This window comes from Prionailurus bengalensis, chromosome B4 (assembly GCF_016509475.1).
Source record: "Prionailurus bengalensis isolate Pbe53 chromosome B4, Fcat_Pben_1.1_paternal_pri, whole genome shotgun sequence".
Classification (NCBI taxonomy): domain Eukaryota; kingdom Metazoa; phylum Chordata; class Mammalia; order Carnivora; family Felidae; genus Prionailurus; species Prionailurus bengalensis.
Window position 1 is genome coordinate 124,154,098 of NC_057358.1, and position 20,968 is coordinate 124,175,065.

At 36.3% G+C, this 20,968-nt stretch overlaps 1 protein-coding gene across 6 annotated transcripts in view; it reads left to right on the top strand.

Annotated features, from left to right (window-relative positions):
- The window catches only part of HCFC2 (host cell factor C2), a 48,455-nt gene that overhangs the window by 25,517 nt on the left and 1,970 nt on the right, over positions 1-20,968 (top strand). The window contains exons 11-18 of one of the 6 annotated variants that reach the window (XM_043562365.1): positions 2,449-2,555; positions 3,219-3,292; positions 4,783-4,798; positions 5,260-5,397; positions 6,961-7,146; positions 7,545-7,583; positions 7,851-8,136; positions 9,355-16,531. In XM_043562365.1, coding sequence (XP_043418300.1) covers positions 2,449-2,555; positions 3,219-3,292; positions 4,783-4,798; positions 5,260-5,397; positions 6,961-7,146; positions 7,545-7,583; positions 7,851-8,136; positions 9,355-9,539 — 1,031 coding nt within the window. In that variant the 3' untranslated portion in view covers positions 9,540-16,531. Of the gene's footprint in view, positions 1-2,448; positions 2,653-3,218; positions 3,293-4,782; positions 4,799-5,259; positions 5,398-6,960; positions 7,147-7,544; positions 7,584-7,850; positions 16,532-20,968 lie in introns of those variants that run through there. The other 5 variants (XM_043562363.1, XM_043562366.1, XM_043562364.1 and 2 more) reach the window with 5 other exon arrangements.

Genomic DNA, 20,968 nt, shown 5'->3' on the forward strand with positions numbered 1-20,968 from the left:
AGAATCTTAATGTACTCTAAATCGTATGTTGTAAGACAGTTTAGAAAAAATTAGTACGAAACAAATGGGAAAACCAGAGTGGTTGTACAGCGACAGTATCACTGACAGATCGTAGACATTCAAATCTGTGAATGATTGGCTACCCAATCTCAGGTTAACAAGGGGAGATTGGACCTTTTTCTTTGTAGGTTGGAGTAGCTGGTATGTTTCAAAAGTGGAAGAGTGACATGATTAGTTGTTATTGTTGTTTTGGAAAGAACACTCTGGCCTCACCATCAGAAGAACTGGAGTAGGAAATGATTGGGAGGCTTTGTAGAAGGTTCTTTTAGGACTCTAAGAGATAACCAGAGACTGAAGCAGTGGGTGGATTGGAGAGGAGAGAATATATCATTTCTGAGAGTTTTAGAAACTAGCATCTATTACTAGCCTTGGAAACTGGTTGGATATGAGAAATAAAAACGAGTTTACCATGACTCCCAGTTTTTTGGTTGGATATTCAATGAGTGATGATACTCTTTATCAAGAAATGAAATATAGGAGCCAGAACAGATTTGGGAAAAAGGTAAGTTCAACTTTGAACTTAGTGTTTTTGAGACACTTGAGGAACATACTGGTAAAGATTTTTAATCGGCAGTTGGATATTTAGGTGTAGAGTCTAGGTGGTAATTTTTGGCTGGAGTATAAATTTAGAAATTAAGGGTAACTAAAATATAAGCCCCACAAGGAGCAGTGACTTTATCTTACTTGTTCACTGCGAGATTCTTAGCACCTGGCAGTGTCCAGGATATATGTATTTGAGAGATGTATGATTTATGAATGGTAGTGAAAACATAGGAAAATATGTAAATGGAGAAAAGAGAAAGCTTGGGAACACCTGCATTTAAAAAGTCATCTGAAGAGAAGAAGCCAGCTACAGAGATTGAAAAGGGGTTCTTAAAAGGCCAGGAAAAGAACCAAGTAGATTGATGTCCTGTTTTTTTCTCAGTAGTGGTCATCTCAGTTTGTGTATGCATGTTTCTCTACCACACGATTATAACTTCATGAAGTATTAACCATGCCTGCTTTATTTCACCATTGTAGAAGCATGCACGATATCTGGTAAATAGTAAGTCCTCAGTATTGTGGAGTGAGGGGTGCCTAGGTGGCTCAGTTGGTTAAGCATCCAACTCTTGATTTTGCTCAGGTCAGAATTTCACAGTTCGTGGGATGGAACCCTGCTCAGGCTCTGCGCTGATGGCGTGGAGCCCACTTGGGTTTCTCTCTCTCTGCTCCTGCCCTGCTTGTTCTCTCTTTCTCTCTCGCTCTCTCTTTCAAAACAAATAAGCATAAAAAATATTGTGGAATGAGTAATTATAAGTCATAGAAAGAAACAACTTCAAAAAAGGAGTATGTGGTCGGCATTGTTTATGTTGCAGAAAGGTCAAGTAAGTGGAAATTGAAAAGCATCCCTTAGAAATCATTGACGTTTGCCAGAGCCATTTCCTTAGAGTAGAGGGGTAGAAACCAAATTTGAGGAGGTCAGGGAAGTAGAGACTGCTCTGAAGGAATTAGTGAGGGGTAATGGCAACTGGAGATTTGTGGGGTCAAAGAAGATGGGTGTTTTGTTTGCTTGAGAGACTTGATAATGTTTAAGGACTGAGCGCCAAAAACTGCTAATGAAAAAAGAATCTGAAAACCCTGAAGAGAAAGGAATGATTGATGAAAGAGGGTCCCAAAATATGGGGAAGGGATAGAACCAAGATCACAGGAGGATTGATTATCCTTCCTCTGGAGAGAGGTCAGTTCGTCCTCTGAAATGGAAGAGAAGATAGAAAGGATGGGCCCAATCATAAATGTGTTTCTAGTTTAGGGCAGAAGAAGGCAGAAAACTCAAGGCATTCATGCCTGATGACTTCTGTTTTTTCCCCTAAAGTGGGAGGCAAGGCATTTGATCTATGATTTAGAAGAGTCCAAGAACAATGATTCAGTGTTTAGAATGGAAGAAGGACCTGAGAAGTTGGACATCTGTTATCTATGTAGTACATTTTATTTTATTTTTCTTTTCTTTATTTTTTAAAAAATATTTATTGATTTTAAGAGAGAGAGAGAGTGCATGAGCAGGAGAGGGGCAAAGAGAGAGGGAAAAAGAGAATCCCAAGCAGGCTCCATGCTGTCAGCGCAGAGCCCGACATGGGGCTCGATCTCAACAAACTGTGAGATCGTGACCTGAGCCGAAATCAAGAGTTAGAGCTCAACTGACTGAGCCACCCAGGTGCCCCTGTAGTCCACTTTATTTTTCTAAACATTTTATGTTTAGCCTAATGGTTAATTCATATGCATGACATTTGCAGTGCCTGTGTTTATGATTTTTAAAATTGAAATACCAAGAACGTGTGACAAGAACCATAATAAGATAGCATACTTATTGCAGGCGTTATGTTAATAATTGTTTTTTCACTTTAATTTTAGGTCCTCATACTTCAGCAAATATAGGTGTTCTAAGTAGTTGCCTGGACTTAAGAACAGTAATCCCTGAAACTTCTGTATCCAGTTCTGTTTCCAGCGCACAAACTATGGTAACCCAGCAGACCATTAAAACTGAATCATCCAGTACAAATGGGGCAGTTGTTAAAGATGAAACTTCACTAACAACATTCAGTACCAAATCTGAAGGTTTGAAATGTGTTTCACATACTGTATTTTGAACCATTTGTGTATATAAATTCATCAAACTTACTTGTTGAGATGGGAATTGCATTTCATCTTGGATTGAGTTATATATAAACGGATAAAACATTCCAATTAAAATTATTATATAACATACTCTTCTGCCTTCCATAAAATATTTAAATCAGCACACACCAAAATACGTTCAGAATGTGTTTTTCCTACCATGAATATATTCAGCAAATTTTTTTTCCGTAGAAAAGATTTATTCTTTAGACTATGGGGTAACAATTCCTCCAGCTTGATAGATTTCTGATTTTATAAATTCTCGTTTCATTCTTTTGCTATAGGAATTGTGTTTCATCTTTGGTAAACGTTCTCTGAAGTTCTAGCTGGCCATCAAACCCTTGAGAAATGAACATTGTGAATGAAATTGAGTTAGAGGGTCCATATTTCTAATTATTGTGCTTTTTTCCCTGGGGCTATTTTTTTATGTTTATAAATTATATTTTAATGTGTCTGTTTGATAAGTGATCATGTAAGTCTTATATGATGAATTGTTTGGTTTTTAGTTGATGATACATGTGCCCTGCCTGCAACTAAGATCAGCCGTGTGGAAACACAGGCCACAGCGATGTCATTTTCTGTAAGTACGTGACCTGAAGATCACTTGTGTTTACAGGTGGCCAAGTCTGCTTTAAATGCTGAGCAACTTCAGCGTGAATTCATGAGAAGATTCTTGAGTGTCCTTTAGTAATGACTTGACATAGATTGAGAAATGAAGGCTTGAATAGGAAAATGTTTACAGTATACTGTTAAGTGAAAAAAAGCTGCATAAAAAATAATATAGATACGCTGTGGTCCCAATTTTATTAAAAGATTCACACAGTAGATACATTCCTACTCTCACGTGAATCCACATACATCCATGCTACAATGCTGGATGACTTTCTTCAGGTTGTGCGACCATAGATGCTTTTTATTTTCTTCTTTGGGCCTTCAGTATTTTTGTATAGTGAAATGTGTTATTTTCATAATCAGAAATATGTATGCGTGTATGTGAACATATATACGTATATATGTAAGTTACATTAGTGGTTTAAGAGTAAAAGGACATGGTACAGAATGGAAAACTTGAATGGCTCTATTACTAGCTACTTATTAGGAGAACAGCAGAATATTGCAATATGAAAATAAAAATTGAGTAGGCATACCTATTGGGTAGGCCAATAATCTACAATATGGCATCGTTTTATGAAAGGCCAGAACTGGTCTGCATGGCACCAAACTTAAAATGCTAGGAATGTGCCTCACAAGTATACACAACTGTCTTAATTACATAAATACAAGGGTAATACATATGTGTGTGTGTGCATGTGTGTGTATATACCTTTTAATTTATTTTAAAATGCTGAGTCATTTCAGCTTTATTGCTATGAGCAAGAGTTTTTATTTGACCTAGTATTTACCTCTTTAGCATCTTCAAGAATTATCTGTAGTTTTAGTTTCCTTTAAATCATGATTTTATGGATTTTGATCATAGTTTTATCTTCATCAGCTTTCACCTTTCCAGAATGTTACGTTAAGTCCTAGAGTTCTTAGACTCAGGGAAAAATTATTAAAGGGAACGTTTTTCTCTTCAATCTGTCTTGCAGCACATCAGACAGAATGGTATTTGTTATTTCAGTTGGAGCCAGTTGTTTTATAAAAGTTGTTGAAGAGAGTTTTTACCACTTTAAAAATGAAAACAAGTTTAAAGCTATTCCTTTTTTTAAAACCTTAAAGACTTTTCTAGTTAGCTCACTTTGTCATGTGTGATAGCCTAAATAACAAATAATGTGAATTATAAGCATGTACCTCTGCTGTTATATATTTAAGACAGAAATAAATAACTGAAGTGCACATTTGTTTTGAGCTTCTGGAAACAGTGTCTCATTTATAAAGAAGATGGCTTAAAAAGGTTAGTTCCAGGGATAAGTATAATTCACTTATCACTAAAAGTAGTTTAAGGTAGAGGAAGTGTATTTGTTTTAAAGCAAGGTAAAAAATGTAAAACTGTTTAATCTGCTCCTCTTTAGTATATACTAAAGTATATTCAAATTGCATTTTAGTTTTGAACATTTTTTCTCCTTTTAGGTTTGGAGAATCACAGGTATTTCAAGTGCAAAGATCACTGAATTTCTGCTAGTTGTTTTTGAATCTAGAAATAAGCCAGCTTGGAATGAATTTTTCCTTATTTGCTCCTTTTGGAGCAAGGTATAATGTCACACTAAAGGGATTACATTTTCTGAGAGAGTCTCTGAAATGACAATGTTCTATAAAACAGCTGGCATTTTAACAAATCACTGATTGGAAAGCATGCTAACTCTAGCTAGGTTGATAGTCCAGAGCTACTGACTTGGAGAATGCCTGTCACTCCCCATGTTTGAATTGGCATCCCTGTTTCACTGTCAGTTGACCTAATCTGTTAAGAGTTTATTTACTTATGAGCTGTTAATGTTGTGGTGTTTACCCGTATACCTACTTGTAGATCACTGCATGGATTTGTTAAATCTTGAAGTTTCTTATATGTTCAATAAGAGTCTTGATAAATTTTTCTTTCTCTAAAATTAGAAAGAGACTCCTTCAAATCCAGTGGCCACAGTGAAAGCAGGAGAACGACAGTGGTGTGATGTAGGAATTTTTAAAAATAACACAGCTTTGGTGAGCCAGTTTTATTTGCTGCCCAAAGGGAAGCAAAGCATCTCAAAGGTAGCTATTGATATGTTTTCTACACTGTGAGTTTGTAAGTGTCACAAATGAGGTCTTTTTTTATAACCCTGATTGAAGTCACTTTGGATGAGTGAAATTGGGATCTGTTCACAGTCTATAATTAAGAGTTCTATATGCCTTCTTATCTTGTATTCTTTTATAAGGCTCTTTTTATGGACTGTATCATAAGCAGGTCACTTAAAAAATCTTATACAATCACTGGGCTGGATTTTGAGTCAAAATTAATATGGTCTGGCCAGTAAAGATAAGGATGTCTTTTAAATACCTCTAATTTTGTTATCTGGTATGTTTAGAGAATGGAACATTTTTTCTTAGAACTTTTTTAATTCCTGATTTCACAACTTAAAAAATTTAATAGCCCCTGTAGATGAAGGAATACAATCTAGTTTTCTCTTGATTCTGAAACCCCTTAAAGTGGAACTCATATATATAAACATTAACCCTGTAAGAATTATCAAATAGATAACAGCTCCAAAGCACACTGAACTAATTTTTTTCTGGAATGGGGAATTTCAGAGAGTGAATTGCCAAGGAAATAGCTACTTAGTTTGACTCTCCCAAAGACCTGCACAAACGGACAATATATCATTTATCATTATATTTTAGTTTCTCTAATATTACCTCTGGCATCTCTCTTTTTCATATAGAATCTTTCCAATTGTTGACAAAAATGAAAATCCTGGTGAATAATTTGTTAGTATTATACCTAATGAAATTTCTGGCTGTAGCTTAATTTCATATATTAGAAATAACGATATCTAAGGGCCTAGTAATTACCTGTTTTTCCCAAAAGAAAAACAGCATAAAATTTAGAGTCAGTAAACTTGGGTTTGAATCATTAGTTCCAGCACTCAACAGTGTGACCTTGGAGAAGTCACTTGTTTAACCTGAGACTCAGTTTCCTCACTTATAAAATAAAAATGATAAATCTCCTTTAAAAATGGGAATGATACATTAGGACTACCTGTCTCACAGTGGTGCAGTGAGAGGGAAAATATGGAAAAATTGTTTGAAAGTTATGAATGTTATGATCTTTCTACCCAGAGTATACAATCCAATTATTTAACATTTGTTCAGCATCTGCTGAATATTAATTTTTAAAATGCTCCATAATACATGCTGATCACTTCTTTTCTGGCAAGTTTGCTTGCCTGTGTCCAAAGGGTATTGTTCCTGGTTAGACTGAGAAGAATTCCTCTGAGATTTCTATTCTAAGTTTATATGGACGGTTGTTTCTTTTCTTATAGTGGTTGTCAGTTTTTTTCTACCTTTACATTCTTCATGTGCAGAATATGCTTAAATTTCTTTTTATAATCAGTGGTTTTTAACTGGAAAGGTCACTTTTCCTCCAGATAAGAATCACTGATTTATAGGCTTAGTTGCTTTTGTATTTGGAGGGTTTATTCCATGTGTGACAGAGGGAAAAAATTAAATGTGAACTAGAACCTTAAAACATAATTCATTCTTTGAAAAGTTTTCTTGTTTAATGACAAAATAATTAATTGCACTTTTTCTTTGACTTTTGTATATGTTACATTTTAGATAGGAAATGCGGACGTACCTGACTACAGTTTACTTAAGAAACAAGATCTTGTTCCAGGCACAGGATACAGATTCAGGGTAGCAGCCATCAATGGATGTGGAATAGGCCCTTTCAGCAAAATCAGTGAATTTAAAACTTGTATTCCCGGTTTTCCTGGAGCTCCTTCTGCAGTCAGAATTTCAAAGGTGAGATGTCCGGTCAAGTCTTGGTGATTTATTTATTGAAAGTTTATACATGAAGTAAAACCATCAGTTTAGAGATTCTTGTTAGTAACAGATGAAATGAGAGGTATCTAAAAGGGGTATCTAAAAACCAATGTAACATTGTGTGTCAACACTATTTCAATTTTTGAAAAATTAAGTAATAAGTGGGGTGGATTAAAAGTTTAAAAAATATTGCTTGCTAATAACTCATAATTTTAAGGACCAAATTTCAAGCAGAATTACAGCATCCAAATTCTAGAAAGTCAGAGAAATCTGGTATGCTTCTTAATATTAACTTTGTTCTTGTTGTATGGAACCAAAAAGTTTGTGTTGGAGAATTTTAATAGAACACATGAAATTGAATTATATTTTATCCTAAGGTCCTGCCCCTCTTTAGAGAAGAAAAGATCTGCTTTCAGGTAAGAAAAATCCCTTTCTTGGGATGGTATAGGCAGACATTTAAGCCTAGTTATGATATTGAAAAGTGGGCAATGAATTAAACATTGTAAATCCAATTAAGGTAAGTTTAAAAAAATCGGTAATAAAAGTTCTAATATCTAATGCAATTACTTTAGCAAAAAACAATATTTTGTTTTCTAAAGATAGACTCAACATTATAAGTGATATTAGAGAAAATTTCAGAACCTTTACCTGTTTTTGTTTTTGTTTTTTCTCCTCTCTTCAAGAATGTTGAGGGTATCCACCTTTCCTGGGAACCTCCAACTTCACCTTCTGGAAATATTTTGGAATATTCAGCCTACCTGGCTATCCGCACAGCACAAATACAAGATAATCCAAGTCAACTTGTGTTTATGAGGATTTATTGTGGTCTTAAGACATCATGTATAGTAACTGCTGGGCAACTTGCAAATGCACATATCGATTATACGTCCAGGCCTGCCATTGTGTTCAGGATATCAGCAAAGAATGAAAAGGGATATGGACCAGCTACGCAAGTTCGATGGCTTCAAGGTAACAATAAAAAAGCACCTTTAAATTGAGTTTTGTTTTTTTTTGTTTTTTTTTTTTTTTTTTACTGAAGCTATTGTGATGATTATTTATTAGTAACTGGTTATGAAGATTTGTCATTTAAAAGAGTATTCTCTGACTGTATTTCTAGCACTTATGAGTTTGAGTTTGTAAGTTGTTCTTAAAATGTATTTGCTCAATTTTAGATCCAAATAAAAATAGAAAAGAAGCAAAGACTCTCTGAAAATTAGTGTATGGATTCGTCCTTACAGTTATATAACTGCTCTTTTATAAAGGAAAATAGTAAAATTAAGATAAAAGCTAGAAGGCTTTATTACCCCAATATCTTTTCTAAAGGCCACGTAACTCAGTCATCCTAGAGGTATTGAGATGATTCTAGTAACTGGCTGTTGTACACTGTGCTGTCTTACTTAGTAGATGTTCTCTCCATTGTAAAGGCCCTGTCTTTGAGTACTCCCTATAACTTTATTATTCTATATGAGCAGTGATTCTCTAACAACTGTCTTCTACTGGATAATATCTGTGATGCTAATATTAGGAGCCGCTATTTGATTCATTTTTTTGTTTACCTACAGTTAGCACAGAGCTTAAGAAATTAAAAAAGGAAGAGGCGAGTTTAGAAACTCTGGTTTTGAATTTTCTTTATTTTCCAAGAATCATGGCAAAATACAAAAAGAGTAATGGGTTTTCTTGATTCATACCAGGCTGATACATTGGAATATATTTTTGGCCAAAGCACTTAATGTACCTGGTCTTTGATTTCCTCATTAATACAAGAGGGAGTTAAAAGAATTTACATGTAATGTTTCTTTCAGCACTAAAATGCTGTCTTTTCATCAGAAGCAAAGTATATCTGTGAACATTTTAGCAAGTGTTTTAATGGCTCTAACTTTGCTTTTGCTGAAACTAAAACATGCGAATTTAAAATTCAAAATTGAAGTACATGTCCTCTTTATTGCAGAAAGAAAGAAGCACCTTAACAGGACACAAGTTTTGAAATAGTGTTTTAAACATTTGTAAGATTTTTGTAAATGCTCTAAATGTTTTATTTTTGCATTGTTTTTACCTCAAAATTGTATAAACTTTTTTACAACTGAAAAATAAGCATTAGACAGCTTACTCAGGTCCCATGGCAACCTTAAAGATGCAGATAGGCATTATGGATACTCTGCCACAGGTAGCTTGTTTTGAACCTTTTAGGAATTTCCCGGTTCTGCTGCCGATACAAATCTGGAGTGAATATACAGAGCAATATAACTGCCGAAAAGATGGTTCAAACTAAGAGCCGTAATAACTGCAGGGGCCCAGGCCTATCTATTTCTACCATGCGACCTTATGCCAGGTCAGGTGGACTGAGTAGCTGTGTCCTCGAGCTTCACGTATAATACTCCCGGCCACGATGGATTTAATTGTGCAGGATTGATATATATGTATGTTCCAGTTACTAATTTAAAGTGTATAGAATATTTTAATATATGATTTTTGTAAAGAACTTGGATTTTTATACTACAGTATTTGTAATTAATGTGTCTCACTAATTAAGTTTCTCTTGAAGAAAATATGCAAGCTGTTAGACACATAACGAGTGATTTCCAAACTCTAAAGGTAAAATAAATGCACTACTCTGGTGTTATTAGAATACCTTTTTTGTGGCTGTATGAATCCTAAATCTTTAAATGTGTATTTTTACAAACAATGTTTACAAGGAGCTTCTCTGGTTTGTTGTCTCAGCACCTCCCTTGGTGAGAGCTTCATTCTGCATTTGTTAAATTCATATGCTTTGCTTTTAGCATATGCTTGCTTTTTGCACTAGTAGAATTTTAACTTACCTCATTATTATGTTTGTAATCATTTGTATAGCTTCCATAATATGTCTGGTATAGGCTAAACAAATACTTAACCAAAGTTAAAATAAATGGTAAGCAGTTTTTGCACATATTAAATGCTAGGGTTTTTTGTGTATATATGTGTGTTTAGTTATAAAAAGAGGAAGAATGAAAAGTTATAGTAAGTATATGTTTCAAGTCCAATTACTTTAATGATTTATCTGCTTTATTAGAAAAAAGTCTGGCTTTTAACTCCTTATTCTCTGCATTAATTAACAATTTGCATCTTGAAGCACTTCCCTTAATGACAAGGACGAAGTTGACTTTAAGCAAAGAATAGAATATTTGTTTGAGTGTGCACATTTGTAACTATTTAGTATTTGGTTTAGTTTACTTTGCTTATATGCCTCTGTTGTGCTATGAACCTGTGGTTCTAAATACATCTTATTTTCTAGAGAGAAAGGCAGTCTTGCTATATACCAAGGGATTTGTGAAAATAACAAATGTTTTTACTTTGACAATTAGCCCAGATTCTGTTATCGTTTTGTTTTGTTTTGTTTTTTGGCATTTGTGCATTAAGCACTGGTCATATTTATTGGTGACTGAAAGATGCCATTGAGAGATCTCTGTGGCTTGACATTCATAGTTAATAACAGATCTTTAAGCTGCGTGTTCATGAATAGAATGTACTAGGGTAAATAACAAGAGAAGTGCATTTAGCTTCCTATGATTTGCACATTTTCTAAGCGAAGATCCCTTTGAGTAGCAGTGGGCTAGATCATGCAGGTATCTTTCATATGAGGATTTACACTGAGTTAAATGACTCTTTACTCCTCCTTGCTGAATAAGCAATTCAGATGTACAAGCCTTTGTGCCATAGTCCTCTACCTGGGCTCTACAACTTTGGTTCACATATGTAGTAAAAAGATTTTGATGTTGCATGCTCTTAGAATTATATTTTCTAAGATATTGTATTGGCTTTGTTTTAGCTTAGTAAACTGTTTTGGCAGTTTAACTAGAAATAGGGTATTATAAACTCACTGTTATCTGCATTAAAAAAAAACCAATCTGATTGCATGTATGAGGCCCCCTTGCTCTATAACCCAATTACATAAATATAATCATCTCTACGCAGGTGAAACTGTTGACCTGTTATTTCAAAGACTTGTAGTCTAGCCAAGATTTGTTCTGGTTAGAGATCTGGTCTATTATAACTGAAGGTATTTTTATTTTAAAAAATGGCAGCACTTGTAGCATCAAAATCACTTGTAACATTGCCTATGAAGAGATAATTAGGTTGAAAGTTATTGCAGTAATCTGCCCATGAATGAAATAGGTTGCAAAATAGACTTGGTCTTTGACTGCTTAAGGTATAAACTGACAGTTACATTTCCCAAGACTGATTTTAGGCAGTTTTATGTGTTATGTACCAATGATGTGTAAAATAAAGCACCTTTTCTATTATAACCAATTACAGGTGTTATTTGTTTTGAACTATATGAGAGAAAAATTAGTGATGGATGGCAGAGTAAATCTGTAAAATGTTGATTTTATATCGTTCACTTAAAATAACATAGGCAGTCTCATAAAGAATAGATTGTATCCGAAAACTTGTTTTTAAGTTAGTGAATTGTGTTTGGGAGTCATTTTCTCATAGAAATGTAAAGCCTGTCTCTCTAACCCTTACTGTGGCTGAGCTAGTAAGTAAAAAGGCACATGGCTCCAGGAGACAAATCTAAACTGTTGTCATCTCTTTTGTCCTCTAGTCGCTTTTAATTTTTTGTCTGTATGCTTTTCACCCATTTTAATTCACAGCAGCCAGACTTCTGTCCTGCTACTCCATCAAAACGGCTCTAGCAAAGGTCAGGGATAACTTCTCATTTCCCAAATCTAGTGATTTCTCTTGTCATTCGTAACTTAACCATTCCCTGGACACTTGGACATTTTCTTGGTTTCTGTGCTACCGCTAGCTCTTCCTTCCCGTAACTCCCCCTGTCTGTAGGCCCCTTTTCTACCCGCACCTGCCTTCATTTGTTTTTTTCAAGACTCACCTCCTTTTTCAAGATTTCAAGATGAAGCATTTCCTGACATGCTCCATTTCCAGGTAGATTTGACCCCTTTGTCTTATGCCCATACTGTCCTTTGTGAAATCTTCTGTCATAGCTGCCTAAAAAACATTGTGTCCTTACTTGTTAGCATTGTTCTCTCCCTCTGCCAGATGGTAGGTCTTTGAGGTAGAGAGTGGGTCTTTCTATTTCTTACATATCAGCCATTTAGCTGGTACTTAAATATGTGTTAACATGATTAAGGAAAATTGTCACCTTCACATTTCTCCATATTCTCACTCCCCTCTCTCAAATTGGAGTCAGAGTGGGAGGAAGGCTTTGATAGGGAAACAGATTTTAGTTCTTACTTCGGTTCCTAAGAGTTCTGGGATAAATAAAGAATATGTCACATATATACTGGGCTAAACGGGATTTAACATAGGTATGTATAGGTCTCAAGCAGAAGTCTTTGACCTAAAAAGATCTGAGCATTTAGTGAGATTGGTAGGTATTGCTGGGTTATGATTTTTAACATTGGATGAAATGGAAAATGAGCTAAAAATATTTCCAAACTATTTCCTTATAGAAAAGCCATGGACTCTTGTCTAACATTAGAAAAAACAACCTACCTATTTGATATTAAGCACTGGAACTGCTGGAAGACATAGAACACCAGCATTAATACATATCAAGTCAGGCCACTATTGTCACGTCCAAGCTTATAGGACAAAGGATTCTTACACCACTAGAAAACAACATGACATTGGCACAACTTCCTTCCAGGTTTCCCAGTTAGAGTTGGGATCCCATACTATTTCTGTAACTCAAGAAGACTCTTTTTTCTTTTCTTTCTTTTTTTTTTTTAATCATGCCTGAAAAAACATGAAATACAACATTCTGGGGAGAAAAATTTCTATAAACTGAATGAAGAAAGAAAAGGCTTTAAGATCCAAGGATATCAGCCTCCTTGTTCAGAATAGATTTCTGTATCTTATTAGTATCTATTTGCTTTTTTCCTATCCTCTGAGGAGCTAAAATCAAGAAATGTCCACTTGTGAGATTGTTAATTTCAGCAAGGTCATCTGAAACAGAGTGTGAGGTTCTTTTGTGTATTTAGTACCTTGGATAAATTGAATTGAACAAGGGCCTGATACTTAAAGGCCATCATATTTGCAATCTGACTACTAGTAATGCCAGTGTCTCAAATTCAAAAGTCTTGAGAATACAGGTTATAAAGCCTTTGGCCTTAGATAGAGAGAAGGTTAGGAAGTCACAGGTATGAGGCAGTAGAGACAACAGAAGGATTCTCTATTTCCTGTTTTGATTTTGCTGGTTCAACAAAAAGTCTTTGCAGAGTATTTAGAGATGTCAGGGTGTTTACTCCTGAAGATAAAATAAAAATGTAGAAAGTATGAGTTTGTGTTATATCAGTAATGAAAGCTACTACAGAGAAGGAAATGGCCCCCTTCCTACCCACCTCCCCCTTCCTGGTCTCCTTACCACCCAGGGACAAAAAGCTAAAGGAGGAGAACTGAGGAAGGCACAGGAGAACCTGTGCCTGAGCATTTGCAGGTTAAAAAGAAAAGGTAGGACTTGTATTTGTTTTTGAACATGGAATAACTCTATCCGCTAGTTAATCATGGTCCAACAAATATCCAGCTGTGACCAAGAGGATCACTCATTCCTTGTATCTGGGGAGACAGAGTGGAAGTTCCTTAAGAACTTGAGAAAGGTTCCCTCCTAATTTCTCTGTTTCTTACTGGAGAGGGAGGAAAAAGCTGCCAGTATATTAATGACCGTCCATCATAATAAAGGTGTGGGTGTGATACTTAGGGCAGCATAGCATGTAAGAGAGTGGGCAGAGTTCTGAAGGTCCGACTTTCTGATATAAAAGTCATCCTGCCCTGGGGAGTGCAAGATGGTGGAGTAGCTGGACCCTTAGCTCACCCCACCCCTCCTCTACAGTCATCCTGCCACCACTTGCAGTTTAGCGCCCCCTGGTGGTGTTGTCCCTTCCACTTTAAATAAAGGTGAGATTTTAGGTTTTGTAGCTGCCTGGGATTTTTAAAATAGCTACAGCAATATCTGGAACTTTCCAGTGTGTTGGCCCTGTGTTAGACCCAGTGGGGGCGAGATTGGGCCTGGAGAATACACTTTGGACTTCCCCATTTTCTGGGAATGGGTTGCAGTCCTTTTGCTGCCAGGCCTGATCTACCTCTTGAAGCAACTCACCCAAGATAATAACTTTAGCTTGCCGTTTGGGGAAAGGGGATGGATGGAATGTTTCAAGATGTTTTGTTTTTTTTTTTTCTTTTTTTCAAGTTTTGAAATTGTGTAACAAATTTATGGCTATTTTCCTGAATCAGGAAAAATTGCACCTTAACTATCCCTTATTTAATCTGCGCAGTGTCACTGCCAGCAATGACCTTGGCAAAGTCACGATTACAAAATTGTTATGACATTTGTGTGACCAACCTGACACTGTTATTGACCAATGTGGAGAAACAATAACTACCATGCGCTTTCTGTATTTGGGGGGTTACTTAATACATAAATACATTATTAGGAGAATGTGCCAAAGGGAATTTGTACTATTGAAAGTCAGCAGAATTCAGTAAAGAGACAGCGTCTCCATCCATTTATTTTGGAATTCGCATCACCTGTCTCTATTTTCTGCTTTATACAAGAGATTACACCCAATGTGCAAAGTAACCGGTTAACCAGTGTCATGTTGGTGACTCTGATTCATCCTGGCAGAGCAGGACTGTAATACTCCCATCTCGTTGGATCTGAACCTTTGGGAAACTGGTTAACTTCCGTGAGGAGTAGCGCATCTCATCCCTCTTTTTCTATTTTATCAGGTGCTTCTTCCCTACCAGTTAAAACAATTAGCTGATTTGCAGTGCACAGCAGTAGCTGAAATACGAGATGTTCCCTCTCTTTATTGATGAAATTATGTATTAAATAACCTTACAGCTTTTTTCTTTTAAAATATTTCTTGTGAAATAAAATGATCACACATGTATTCAACCTTCAGCATAAGAACTAGAACATTCTCAGATACCCAAATGCCCCTATTTTTCCTCCCCCCCCCCCCCCGCCCCGCATAAGGTAAACATTATTCTGGATTTTTTTGTTAATAATTCCCATGTTTTTATTTATGGTTCTACCATCTATGTATGTATCCCTAATAGTATGCTGTTTAGATTTACCTGGTTTTGAACTTTCATGTAAATGGTTTCCTGCTGCATTATATCCTTCTGTGACTTTTTTCAGGCATTGGTTTTGAAATTCCCATCCGTGTTTATGCATGTAACCGCATTTCATTTGTTCTCATCGCTGTATCGTATTCCATTGTGTGGCTCTCCCACACTTATCTGTTCTTCTGTTCATGGAGATTTGGATTGTTTTCCATTTTGAGCTATCAAACAGTGCTGCCCGGAACATTCTGCCAATTACAATGGAAGCTCCATGCGGGCAGGGATTTTGTCTGTTTTGTCTGATCTTGTCTGTTGAGACACTCACGATGTCTAGGACAATGGAGGGCACATGGCGATGCTCAATAAATATTTGAGGAATGAATGAATTCTTGTACCTTTCCCCTGGCGAACATGTACAAGATTTGCTCCAGGGAGGTTGTGTTCAAAGTATGGTCCAGGGACCCTTTCAGGGGCTCTGTGAGGACAAAATTATTTTCGTAAAATTACTAAAACATTATTTGTCCTTTTCACTGTCATTTTTCATGAGTTTATGTATTTTTCCAGAAATGATGACATCATCACTCTGACAGCTAATCAAGTGTATACTTGTGTATTTTTGTGTTTTGAAAATGCCTCTTTTAATTTTCAATTTGGTAAATATTGATAAATATAACCCACACAAACAACTGATTTTTGAGGTCCTCAGTATTTTTTAAGGATGCAAAGAGGTTCTGAGACCAAAAATTTGAGAATCACAGCTCTAAGAAGCAGGTTTTGCTTGGTCATGCTGAACTGTTTCTGAAAGCATTTGTACCAGTTTACGTTCCCCCTGGCAGTGGTTGAGTGCCATTGTTCCATATCTTAGCAAACACTTGGTCTTGACTATCTTTTATATTTGCCAATTGGGTGGTGATTATATGGTGTCTTACTGTGGGTTTAATTTGCATTTCCCTGATTACTAATGAAATTGAGGGTTTTTTTTTTTTAAATACATGAATGTGTTTCCTCTTATGTGAAGTACTTATTCATGTCTTTTCCCCATTTTTGTATTAGGTGTGTCTTTTTTTCATTGATTCATAGGATTTCTTTATAAATTCTGGGTACCAGTCCTTCGTCAGTTAAACATGTTGTATATATATCTTCTCCCAGTTTGTGTATTATCTTTTGTAATTGTATTGAATCTGTTGATCAGCCTGGAGAAAATTGATGTCTTTTCAGCAATAAGTCTTCCTAGCCAAAAACACTGTGTTCCATTTATTTGGTCTTCTTTTAATATCTCTCAATAAACTTTAATGATTTTTCTCCATAAAGGCCTTCATGTATTATATTAGATTTCTTCCTATGAATATTTATATATTTTTAATGCTATGGTAAATTTTTAAATTTTTTCTATTCTAACTGGTTGTTTCTAATATAGATCATGTGCTATGTGTTGATTTTGGATCCAGCAGCCATGCTAAATTTTTATTCTAATGTATTTAGATGCTCTTGACTTTTTTAATACAATCATTATTGGCAAGTAGTGAGAATTTTCTTCCTTTATGATGCTTCTACCTTTAAAAAATTTTTCTTCTTTAGTTTCTGCACTGGCTATGACCTGTAGTACAATGTTGAAAAGAACTGATAGTGAACATCCTTGTTTTAAACATCCCAGTTTTAAAGCATCCCTTTAAGGGAATGCTTTCAACATTTCAGTTCAGTAATTTTTTCCCCCTGTAAATGGCCTTTATCAATTAAGAAGATTCTCTTCTATTTCTGCTTTGCTAATAGTTTTATTATGAATGGGTGTTGAATTTTATTGAATGCTTTTTTCTCATCTATTTACATGATTGAATGTTTTTTGATGTTAATGTATTAAGTAATGGTGGCTGACTTTATTATTGAACCAACCTTTAATTCCAGGATAAAGCAACTTGGTCATGGTGTGTGTGTTTTATAATACATTGCTGGACTCAGTTTGCCAATATTTTGTTTAGGATTTTTGCTTCTGTATTCATGAGTAAAACTAGCTTATAGTACTTTTATGCTCCATCATTGACTAGTTTTGAAGTATACTAGCCTCATGAAATGAGTTTTTCAATTGTCTGGAAGGGTTCAAGATTGGAACGAGTCTTTAAAACCATTTGGTCTGGGCGCCTGGGTGGCTCAGTCAGTTAAGTGTCTGACTTAGGCTCGGGTCATGATCTCATGGTTCATGAGTTCAAGCCCCACATCATGCTCTCCACTGTCAGCATGGAGCCTGTTTTGGATCCTCTGTCCCCCTTTCTCTCTGTCCTTCTCCCACTCGTGTGTGTGCTCTCTCTCAAAAAATAAATAAACTTTAAAAAAAAACATTTGGTCCTTAAGAGAAGATTTTTAACTATTGATTCCATTTCTTTACAGATCATAGGAATATTAGGATTTTATATTATTGAGTTGATTTCATTAAGTTCAATAAATTTTTCTAACACTTCTCCATTTCATTAAGTTTTTTGATATGAAGTAATCCATATTTATGTTTTTAGTTTCCTCGGCATCTGTAGTTATGACCCGTTTTCATTCCTGTGAGTTTATTTTGTGCCTTCTCATTTGATTAGTCCAGAGGTTTGAATATTTAATCCATTGTTATTTTAAAAGTAGATTTCTAAATGCTAAAAGTGCATTATGGTTGTCTTAATCTTTATTTCTAATATTTTACCGGTGAATATGAGCTACAATATTTTAATTTTCTGAAATTTGAGACTAGCTTTATGACTTATGTAATCAATTTTCATATATGCTCCATGTATACTTGAAAAGAGTGTGCATTCCCCACTTGTTGAGTATAGTGTCTATTAAATCAAACTTGTCAGTCATGCTGTACAAATCTTCTCTTTACTGATTTACTTGATACTTGATTTATTTATAGAAGAGTCTCAAGATCTCATTATAACTAGATTTCTCAATTTCTCATGAAGTTCTGTTTGCTTTTTCTTTTGGCTTTATTATTAAGTGCATATTAATTTAGAATTTTTGGATCTTCCTTGGTGATTTAAACCTGTTATAATTATGTAGTGACTGTTATCTCTATTAATGCTCATTGTCTTCTGTCATCGTTGTTGTTGTTGCTGTAGCAATATTTTGGTTAGTTTTTATCTGACTATCATCGATCTTTCTTTGACCTTATATTTTGAGTTTGCAAGAGACACAATACAAAGATAAGGCCAAAGAAAATTTGCCCTTTTAACTGGATACTTAAGTACATTTATATCCATAGTGATGACAGATATAAATTGGGTTTATTTCTAGGTCCTCATCATAAATGTATCTTTTAATTGTCCACTCCCCGCTTTTTGCTTTGTCTTACATCTTTCATTTTCTTACTCTTTTCTCCCCTCCTGTTTTTTTGGTTTTTTTTAGTTTTCAAATATTATTTTTTACTTATGAACTCTGTTTGGCTTATAAATTTTATTTGTTCTGTGTATTCTTTTGCTCCTTATTCATATTTTCTACATATCAATTTCCATGTGTTGGTACCAATATTAAGAGTCTTCGTGGGTGATTTTGTTGTATAAGCTGTGTTTTTGTTTTCTTGTTTTTTTCACTTATGGTACCATTTTCCTTTCAACTTACTTTTGTTAGAAAATAGGGGTTATTTGAAGTATGGACTAAAATTGAGACCTTTAAGGGAGTATGTTTGCTCCGCCAGATACCCAGAGACTACGAACCTGAGAGCATTTTAAATATTCATTTACTTTGAGAGGGAGAGACAGAGCTGGGGATGGGCAGAGAGAGAGGGAGAGATACGCTGTGGGCACAGAGCCCGATGCAGGGCTTGATCTCACAAACTGAGATTGTGACCTGAGCCAAAATCAGAAGTGGGATGTTTAACCACCTGAGCCACCCAGGCATCTCTGAGAGCACTTTGTATTACCAGTTTGATGGTTCTGTGATTTCAGATCACAAACCTTGAGTGCTGGTCTGTAATTACGAATTTGAGGTTGTAGTCGTTATTTATCCCCTGCCACCCGCACCAAAATCGCGACAGGCAAGGTTCCTTGCTGCCCATTTCTCTGTGGCAGTCCTACTAGACTCCAGCCTAGGTGAGCCTTAGGCTTTATGTCCAGTGCCCCTCCACTCCCATCAGTTCATGGTCTCCAGAGTTCAACAGAACTCTTGGGGCAAAAGCAGGCTTTGGTGCTGGCTTACCTCACAGCTTTCCTGTTTTCACTTCATTTTTGTGGAGTTTTGCCTACTTTCGTGTCAATGCAGTGATATATTTTAAATATATTATCTAATATTACTTTGTCTTATTCAGCATTTGCATTCGTTTTGTTTTTAGTGAGAGAGAGAGAGCACGCGCATGAGTTGGGGAGAGGAGCAGAAGGAGAGAGGGAGAGAAAGAGAGTCCCAAGCAGGCTCCATGCTCAACGCAGAGCCCAATATGGGGCTCGATCGTACAACCCTGGGTTCATGACCTAAGCTGAAATCAAGAAATCGGATGCTTAACCGAATGAGCCACTCAGGCACCCCCGGCATTTGGTTTTTTTGAACCAGGAGTCATTGAGGGTATCTAGACTGCCTTACTCTCAAGAAATGAAGTCTAAACTAGAATTTGTTTCCCTCTGCCCTTGATGTGAGTATTCCTGCTCACACGGCAGTTTGTGCTCCATAAACAACTATAGGTTGCTTAGTTCTCTCCTTCACACTGTCCTGCAGTGTAATACTCCTGTGGTATGGGTACTGCTACTTGCAAGGTTGGGAATGTACACAAAGAACCCATTTTTTTAAAGTTCTACTTTTCCTCCAAAGTGAGGCATGGCTCTGCCATTTTCCTAAATGGCTGTTAGCTCAAATATTTCTTTCTGTTCTTTGATTAGAGATTGCTTTGGTCTGAGATAAGGATTTGGTCTTGGTCTCTTGCAGACCGAATGTTGGGCATTATGTATGCGAGAATAGGCCCCCTTGGCATACCTGCCCTGGCTGTAAGGCACCATCCGTTATGACTTTTCTTTGCCTAGCGATGTGTTTTGTTTTTTAATTTTTTAAATTTTTAAAATTTATTTTTTTTAACGTTTATTTTTGAGACAGAGAGAGAGCATGAACGGGGGAGGGGCAGAGAGAGAGGGAGACACAGAATCGGAAGCAGGCTCCAGGCTCTGAGCCATCAGCCCAGAGCCCGACACGGGGCTCGAACTCACGGACCGCGAGATTGTGACCTGAGCTGAAGTCGTACGCTTAACCGACTGAGCCACCCAGGCGCCCCCTTTAATTTATTTTTGAGAGAGACAGAGTACCAGTAGGGGAGGGGAAGAGAGAGAGGGAGACACAGTATCAAAGCAGGCTCCAGGCTCTGAGCTGTCAGCACAGAGCCCGACACAGGGCTCAAACTCGTGAACCAGGAGATCATGACTTGAGCCAAAGTCGGACACTTAAATGACTGAGCCACCCAGGTGCCCCGCAATGTGTTTTCAACCAAGTACCTGGTGCTTAAAGTTTTGAAATATCTTTCATTCAGATATACTCTGAAATTGAGCCCTGGAAAATAGGTGCCAAAGACTTACTGTTTGCTCTTAGAGGACACTCAAGGAAGACCTAAATTATACCTGCCAAGAGCCCATAGTGTGCACTCTGCCCTGTCACAATATTGTCATCTTCTGTATTGTTGTGAAAGATGGAGGAGTTACCTGTCAACTTGTCATTTCCACCCCCAATGGCCATTAGGTTTCTACAGAGCCAGCATGTAGTTTACTGCCGTCATCTGGCACGCTTGCTGGCGTGAACC